The sequence below is a fragment of the Telmatherina bonti genome, assembly GCF_933228915.1.
Source record: "Telmatherina bonti genome assembly, chromosome: 22".
NCBI lineage: Eukaryota > Metazoa > Chordata > Actinopteri > Atheriniformes > Telmatherinidae > Telmatherina > Telmatherina bonti.
The window spans coordinates 17,895,566-17,904,594 of NC_136631.1; the positions used below are offsets into that span (position 1 = coordinate 17,895,566).

Here is a 9,029-nt window from a genome sequence, read left to right on the forward strand (position 1 = left end):
ATCATAGCTGGTAATAATGATGGATGCTGCAGATGACTTGCTGCTGTACTGTAAAATGCATACAAGGCAAGCCCGTGCAAGGCTGTCCAAGAAACCCCATCGACCAGACAAAACTCGAGGCGTGAACGTGGCAGCCATTTTACATCATCAAGAGTGAATGACTGAAGCCGGACCAGTGCCGGGAGTTTTACACTTTTTCTGTCTTCTAAATATCACATTTATCTTCCTATATAATCAGCACCATACACGTTGGTGTCCCAGCGGCAGGTAGGGCGAATGCTTCTGATTGGTCACGTGAATGTTGCTTAATTAAATGTTAAAAAGTCAGAATCGTACGGCGCTGTTTCAAACAATGTGGAAACTGGTGGTGGTTGGGAACGAGTTGTCCAGACCGGCTTTTTGAAAATGGACTCTTCCTATGTGGCGGCACGTTGACTAACCACGTATACAGCGGGTTAAACATTTAGTTTGGAAGGCCTCGTTAAATTCAATTAAACTTAAAAGACGTACTATGTCAGATGGTAAAACCATTCCCGACAAATGACGGTCTTAACAATGGCCTCACTGATATCCCGTTCGAATTAGCATGCTAGCATCAGCTAGCCCATTTTGACAGATCATGGAACTGACATGCTCATTGTCATTGTATGCTAGCAGATCCTAACAGGCATTTATATTGGCAATACTGAGCGATCGTATGTTACTACCGTACAAATGGATATGCTTAATGCTTATTGAAATATTGGCTTTAACCCTGCTCACTGAAAATGTATACCATAGTCTCATGTTATTGTCCCAATAAAGTCCGAGGCTAGCTTGATTGCAGAAGCTTTAGCCGTAGAAACTAGCCCGCTAGCTAGCTAGCCTCAACGTGTCTGAGTCCAGTTCTTCGTTAAATCTAACATTATCATAACAGACTTGTGTTAGCATTCACTAAACAGCAATTTATTGGCCTGAAACGAAACCCACCAATATTGATTTGTTTCGGGGTTTTAATACTTACTTTAATGTACTTGTAATATATTAACTTAAAAAAGCACGTGCTTACAGGATTGATTAGCAGACATTTCAGCATACATGCACCACACCGTTATAGCTAAAATTAGCAAAGAATAACAGAAAGCCAAAACAGACGATTGCTGTACACGTTTTGCAGAGTCCAGCTTTACCAGAGTTAGGCGAATAACCTAGTTTTCTTGCTCATGTGCTTAAGTACTTGACCTTGTATTTATGAAAATGAATAGATGGAGTTAATGTTTGAGTTTATCATTTGCATAATAATAGGAATATTAAACTAGATGTCACAGTATGGGCTGCCATAGCGTCAATGATCCAAATGCCTAAGGGAGCATACTTGCTCGATGGTCAGTCACCGGAAACCGGGGCTCAGTATCTGATGAAAGCTATCTCAGCTATCTCGCCTGTGCTGAAGTCAGCAATGAGAAAGTAAGCAAACATGTAATTTAGGGAAGACAGTCGGCAGTTCTTTTGCAGGAGAAGAGACTTTAAAGAAAAAAAGAACATTGGCTCCACTAGCATAGATGTCTTACCTCAGAACAAACCAAAGAGAAAATGCTACCACGTGGACAGAAACCCAGCAATTTCACAATTTTTTTTTTTTTTTTTTTTTAAATTTGTTAAGCTCAGTTAATTTCTGTCAGCAATTTGGTGTGTGCACTTCCTATGAATGTATTGTGTCAGATATGAGTATATTGAGGTTTTGGGGCTTCTCATTTTGTATGCAAAAAGCTGTTAGCATTAAGGTGAGAGATAGTGAAAAGTTTCCAGACTCAAAGGCCACAAATCATAACTTTCTTTTTAAAAGCACATTTTAGTGTCTCCTATCTTGGGGTTATTAGTGTGAAACTGACACTACATCCCAGGTCATGACGAGTAAGACTATTTTGTGTAATTTTTATTAGTTATTTCTAAAATGATTTTACTGACAAGTCTGAGACTTTCCACTCTCTTTGAAAACATCAAAAGTCTTGCCCTTGAAACAGGATTAATTTGGCTCATTGCATTTATACAGATTTCTGGAGACATGGCCACAGAACATATTAATGGAAATGGTCCAGAAGAACCAATGGACACCTCTGCTGCAGTTACCCATTCTGAGAACTTCCAGACTTTATTAGAAGCTGGTTTACCACAGAAAGTTGCTGAAAAACTAGATGAAATTTACATAGCAGGTAAGGCATTATGAATATACTTGCATATTTAATATGCAATTTTTTATGTGTATCAAGTCTTGCATGTATTGTCACTTTATCACGTCTCTGAATGGGGGAATTGGGATCCTGAAGCAACTTTTTGTGGTTTCCTACCAAAATGGGTACTGCAGTGCTTCAAAATAATTAATAAAACTTTACCAATGTGTCAAAGATCATAACATTTGCATTTCCAACATGGTTGTATGATCACTGGTGTCTTGGTGATGAATTCTCTCTCTTGTTGAGTCTTTTGATGAGCCTATCCAGGCTTGTCATTCTGGAAGTTTATCTGCATCCCAATTATTGTAAAATGATGAGTTGGTATGTCATAGTGGCATGGTTTTTCCATCCTAAGTATCAGTAGCTTAAAACCGATTTTACAGGTGAAGTTTGGGGGTTGTTTCAGCACTAGTTTTTTATGGTGACATCCAGAAAATATTGGTCGAGTCTTTTCAGCCAGATGGGGCTGAAGCAGAAACAATGGAAGCAGCTGTTTATTGTGTGGCTGCTTTGGACAGGAGACTGTCCCTTCGTTGAGTATGAGTACTGGCTCATTAGAATCCTATCCACAGTATAGAGGGGCAGTGGCATATCATGTTGCACTATCACATCTGTCATGACTATTTCAGCTACATCGTGTTAGATGGTTAGATTTAAATGCAACTTGATTAATGAATTTAACCCCATTAGTCTGCGCCGACTCCTGACTCTTATTTACTATTTGTCAATAAGTCATGTGAAAATATAAATGATTGTTATAATATAATTTAGCGATAAACTAAGTTCTTTAACTTGCAATGAAAACTTTTTTGTGAGTTTTTTTGGTTGTAGCTAATTTCTTTCTGTCATCCAACTTTTAGGTTTGGTGTCACACAGTGACTTAGATGACCGTGCGATTGAAGCTCTGAAAGAATTCAACGAAGAAGGTGCTCTTCAAGTCCTTTTGCAGTTCAAGGACAGCGACCTCTCACATGTTCAGGTATGCTTATTGTACTGCTGATTAGATCATTTTTTTAATGTCTGCCAAAAAATGTATTTTGTATGAGGCTTAAAAAATTTGTCTACAATAATTGTACAAAAGCTATTTCCTCTTTTGGATAATAAATGATTTAATTTATGTTTGTATTACACCTATTAGTTTGTTTTTCTTGATTTTCTTTCAGAACAAAAGTGCCTTTCTTTGTGGCGTGATGAAGACGTACAGACAGAGAGAGAAACAAGGGACCAAAGTGTCAGACACCAACAAAGGACCAGATGAAGCCAAAATAAAAGTGAGAATTCATGTTTTTAATGCTGAACCTGCTGCTGACTTATGTCTTGGACATCATATGCAATCACTACTTGTTTTTCGGCAGAAAAAACTATTACAACAAACCAAGCTGTTAACCTATCATGTCTTTGTCATTTTCCATGTTTTGTTTTTTTTTTCTGTTTAGGCTTTGCTGGAGAGAACTGGCTACACACTTGATGTGACAACAGGACAGAGGAAGTATGGTGGACCTCCACCAGAGTCTGCCCACTCAGGGGCACAACCCACCATTGGTACAGAGGTATAGAACCTGTTGCTGTTTACTTGGCAAAATAGTTAATGAAATTGTTCTCTCTTAAATTTTGTAGGTATGGTATCCAATGATGAAACTTATGTTGTCTTTCTGTAGTAACCGTGGTTACAGTGATAGCCTACCGCTAAGATCTGATTGGATACCCCTTCCAGATATTATCTGTTTTTATTTTTCAACATTTCAGTGAAGTTGTTCTGACCATATTTACATTTTCCATGGTAGATATTTGTTGGAAAAATTCCCAGAGACCTTTTTGAGGATGAGCTGGTCCCACTGTTTGAGAAAGCTGGCCCTATATGGGACTTGCGCTTAATGATGGATCCTCTAAGTGGGCTGAACAGGGGCTATGCTTTTGTCACTTTCTGCACTAAAGATGCTGCGCAGAAGGCTGTGAAATTGGTAAGTCCTGTCTGCTGCAATAATTGATTTGTTTTTTAAAGGTGGACTTTCATCACATTCTCTAGACGTAGACACTTTAATTAAGGATTAAAAATATTGTTTCTTTTGCACCCATGCAAGAAATTTACCCGATAAATAAACTTGTCTTGTTTTTAAAATATTTTGAGTTAATTTATTATTTTGTTTTTTTATTTTTTTGCTGCAGTTTACTACTTTAATGATTTCTTTGTGCCATTTGTAATGCTTTTAATGTTTCATGTAAAGCACTTTAGTCTTGTACATGAAATGTGCTATACAAATAAGCTTGCCTTGGCTTCCCTTTTCAGCCAATACATTCACAGACAGGGAATCGTGTAACAGTGTGCTAATTTGTTGTGGATAATTTTGTAAACTAAAGTGTGTATTTATTTTTATATAAGTATTTATGGGAGTTATTGTTCTATATATTAATATTTCCTTTTCTTATGCACACACTTTTGTAACTTGTGCTATTGTTTGTGCCTTTGCAGTGCAACAACAGTGAAATTCGACCGGGTAAACACATTGGTGTATGCATCTCTGTGGCCAATAATAGACTGTTTGTTGGCTCCATTCCCAAGAGTAAAACAAAAGAGCAAATTGTTGAAGAATTTGCAAAAGTTACAGGTAAGTTGGGACAATACTTTAACTTTTCTCTGTAGTTGTTAAATTTTAATTCAGTTCAACTTTATATAGCGTTAAATCACGGCAATGCCATCTCAAGACGCTTTACAGACCAAAAAAAAAAAAAACATGATGAAAGCCAATTCATAATAGCCTATATAAGGGAACTAACAGATTGAGTTGGAGGGTCAAGCTCAATCTCCCATCCTGAGCAAGCATACTGGTGACAGTGGGAAGGAAAGCCTCTCATCTATTATTTAGAGTTGTTTACTTTTTTTTTCTTTTGCAAGTCTGCTTCTAAAAGAAATCTTTCTTGAACATAATTCTGCTTGGTGTTTTGAAGTGTGATCTTTCAGTGACAAATAAACTTCTGTTATTGCAGTTTTGATTCACTACGGCAAAGAGCATCTTTTGAATAAAGCACGATAGACCACCTGTGGAATCTGTAGACCATCTTTGTGGCTGTTTTCTTTTTGTGGTTGTTGATGTCAGTGGTTTGGTGAACAGAGCTTTCTCCAGAAAAACTCACTAAAATTCTTCCTGCTTTTTCTCTGCCTCCCTCCCTTGTTTCTTAACTTTGCAGAGGGTCTAAATGATGTCATATTGTACCACCAGCCCGATGACAAGAAGAAGAATCGAGGTTTTTGCTTCTTGGAATATGAAGACCACAAGACGGCAGCTCAGGCTCGCCGTCGACTCATGAGTGGCAAGGTTAAGGTGTGGGGAAATGTGGTTACTGTGGAGTGGGCTGATCCTATTGAGGACCCAGATCCAGAAGTCATGGCTAAGGTAAGAATTTAGTCTGGGGCATTGCACTTTAGATTGCATGTATGACCGTTTTTTCTGAGATGAGCCTTGTATGTCTATTCCCAGGTCAAAGTGCTGTTTGTGAGGAACTTGGCAAGCACTGTTACAGAGGAGATACTTGAAAAGGCCTTTAGTCAGTATGGCAAGCTGGAGAGAGTGAAAAAACTGAAAGATTATGCCTTCATTCACTTTGAGGAAAGAGATGGTGCTGTAAAGGTACAGGAGGATTTATAAATAGACAAAACCTTCATATTGGTCTTAAACTTATATTTCTGTGGCTGAGAAAATGACTTGGTATGTGTTCTTGATTTATTTCACAGGCTTTAGCTGATCTCAATGGCAAAGACCTTGAAGGAGAGAACATTGAAATCGTCTTTGCCAAGCCCCCTGACCAGAAGAGGAAAGAGCGCAAAGCCCAGAGACAAGCTGCCAAAACACAAATGTGAGCAAGATTAATTCAGTTAAAACAAAAGTAGGAATTGAAGTTGGATGCACCTGCCCATTCACTTTGAGTATGTGTGTCCAAACTTTTGGATGGTACAGAATGTCGTCAAAACAATTCTTCCAGTTAATGGAAAAAAAGAGGGGGGAAAAGCATTTGATAGATTTTAACCGTTCATGTATTTCAAACTTCATTGAAATATGAACTTTTTAATCACATAATGATCAAATCTGGATATTGTATTGGATATTGTGCTGATTTAGACATGATTCTATGCCAAGTGTGTGTGTGTCTTTCCTCAGGTATGATGAATACTATTATTATGGGCCTCCCCACATGCCACCACCCACAAGAGGCAGAGGGAGAGGTGGGCGTGGAGGCTATTCTTATCCTCATGATTATTATGGCTATGAAGACTATTATGATTATTATGGATATGATTACCACAACTACCGGGGTGGTTATGATGACCCGTACTATGGCTATGAGGACTTCCAAGGGTCTGGGAGAGGACGAGGAGCAAGGGGAGGAGTCCGTGGAGCTGCCAGTCAGTCCAGGGGTCGTGGTTCTGTCACACCCAGGGGCCGAGTGGGATTTACCCAGCGGGGAGGCCTTGGAACAATCAGAGGTAATTCGCACTTGAAACAAAAAATGTTTTGATTTAAAGTCCAGTCAGTTCAACTGGGATAATGGATTATGGACTGGACTTGATTGACCCAGTATGAATGAAAGTCGTGCTTAACGTGGCGCAAAACTTTTTAGTTTTGCTAACTAGAGAACAATCTGAGCACTTACTGCAGTTGTTCACTGTCTTTTCTGTTGGTTATGAAAGTATTAACTTTCATATTATTAACTTTCAACTAGGCAGTAACAATGATGTTTTGGGCTCTTTCATTAAGCAGTTTAAAAAATTTCAGTGGGAAAAACTAAACTTTTAAGGTTGTGCTTAGAAAAACTTCGACCTGCTTGAAGGATTCATTACTAATCAGGTGTCCTCTTTCAGAGTAGCTTGTTTGCCAGTTGACAAAGGTGATTTGTGACACGTTTTTTTTTTGTTTGTTTTTTTTTTTTAAAGCGGCCACCTGACACTTATTAATAGCAGAGCATTGACATCACTCTGATTTTTCTAATTTTTTTGTATTTACTTTTATTCTTTTTTAAAAAATTTTTTATTATCCAGCAGGGAAACGAGGCCGAGGGCGGTCCTGACCTGTCTCAGAGGATACTGACTAGATGTGTGGGATTACACCGTAAGCTGCAATGGATGTTAAATGACAAGCAAGACAAAAAAGGTCCAATGATATTCCAGCCTTACAGAAGAAGCATCTTCCCTCCCCTGTATTTTTTTTTTTTTTTTTTTTTTTTGTCTTCCCAGAAACTTGCCACCTTAAAAAAATTATCAGAGGATTCTGATTACACACCACAGTGTGTTTGCCCTCTATGTAGCCCTGTATCACAGGGCTAAATGAATTGCCCTTACAATCTACCCCTTCCCTGTCCCTAAACATGCCATTTAAAAAATATTAAAGAAATTGCACTTTTTAAGTTTTTAGGTTTGAAGTGGCTCAAAGGAGCTTGATGCTATTGTATATTTTTGTGCTAATCGCAATTTTTATTGTCAGAATATCCATGTTATTCTTAATTGTTTGATCTGGATGTTTGAAATATAACATTTGCAGGATTTTAGGGTGTACCCACCTGGCATGGATAAGTCAGGCATTCCAGGAAAGTGGTTCTTTTCAGAACTTGTCTTTTAAAGGGTTGGTTGACTACCTCAGTACAGAGGACTAAACTACCCGGCCTGTACTGTAAATAGGGAAACTATATTGATAAAAGCAGGGCTTGTTTTCATACAAAATATGCACAAGAGCTGCAGCACAAAAACGATGTACTTAATGTAATATAGTTCTTTTAGCTGCAGCTCTGCAGACTGCAAACAGTCAAGCTGGGCATGCAAAACAATCTCATATGATGAGTCTGAACAAGCCCTGCTTTTATCCTATTTTGAACTGAATTAGCTGCCTTGCTTCTTCAGCGTATGTAGTTACTGGTTGTATAGTTTTTCGGAAAATGTTACGTTTTGTAAAGGCTTAAACATCACAGGCATCAACTGCCTTTGGTTTAAATAAAAAAAAAAAAGAATAAAAAAAAAACCAACAAAAATAAAGCCCTGCAGTGTCCCTTTTGTGCCACTGTATTATTCAATGGGTTTGTTTTTATATTCATACAACACATCAGAATAATGTCAAACAACTAATCCTTCTTCATGGACGATCATGTTAATCTTGAATGATCCCTTTCCAGCTCCCAAGCCAGCAACTACATAGAAGATCTTTAAAGTTAATCTTGATGGATGACTGAATTGCCATATTTTCCAGTCTGTGAGCATGTGTGCCTAACGTTAGCTGCTATGAATTGGTGAGGGATCATAATCCCATAGTGGTAGAAGGGATACTGCAGTGAATGACTTCTGTTTGCAGGTATAGCATAAAGGAAATTGCTCTTCAGTCCCAGTTTTCTATACAGTTAACTCCCTCAACAACAGCATAACAACCACCTTTTGAAAAAAAGAAAAAAAAACTTAGCAGTTTTAAACTATTGTTGGTGGCCAACAACGTTTTTTGCATTCCTGCAAATAAATTGTTTTATACTGTAAAATGGAGGTGAGTGTAACTTATTTTTGTAATAAAGTTTTTGATTTCTATCTGTGTCTTACTCTGGCTAAATCATTGAGTTATATGTTATGGTTATTGTAAGGTAAGTGCAATTAAAGATATTTAAACTTGAGCAAACTAGAATGTGCAATTAAAGATATTGTAGAAAATGTATGCTAATCCAAAATGATGAGAACAACAGATCTGGGAGTTGAAAGCAATTATGTTAAAGCTTTATCTAAAAACACCTGACCTTTGGTTAAGTACTCTGATTTGTACAGCGATATTACTTTTCTTAGTGTTTATACTG

At 37.8% G+C, this 9,029-nt stretch overlaps 1 protein-coding gene across 3 annotated transcripts; it reads left to right on the forward strand.

Moving 5' to 3' along the window:
* The first annotated feature begins 142 nt into the window (after positions 1–142).
* Positions 143–8,769, forward strand: LOC306772774 (heterogeneous nuclear ribonucleoprotein Q). Of its 3 annotated transcripts, none has more exons than XM_079262390.1 (12): positions 143–267; positions 2,033–2,192; positions 3,074–3,192; positions 3,377–3,484; positions 3,650–3,763; positions 3,998–4,174; positions 4,684–4,819; positions 5,400–5,605; positions 5,690–5,839; positions 5,944–6,065; positions 6,368–6,693; positions 7,246–8,769. In XM_079262390.1, exons 2-12 carry the CDS (start codon positions 2,045–2,047, stop codon positions 7,272–7,274), a joined length of 1,635 nt encoding a protein of 544 aa, XP_079118516.1. In that variant the 5' UTR covers positions 143–267; positions 2,033–2,044; the 3' UTR covers positions 7,275–8,769. The 3 variants fall into 3 exon arrangements, with proteins under 3 accessions (XP_079118516.1, XP_079118517.1, XP_079118518.1); XM_079262391.1 differs by having other exon boundaries at positions 7,249–8,769; XM_079262392.1 differs by lacking the exon at positions 2,033–2,192 and having other exon boundaries at positions 147–267.
* The last annotated feature ends 260 nt before the right edge of the window (positions 8,770–9,029 follow it).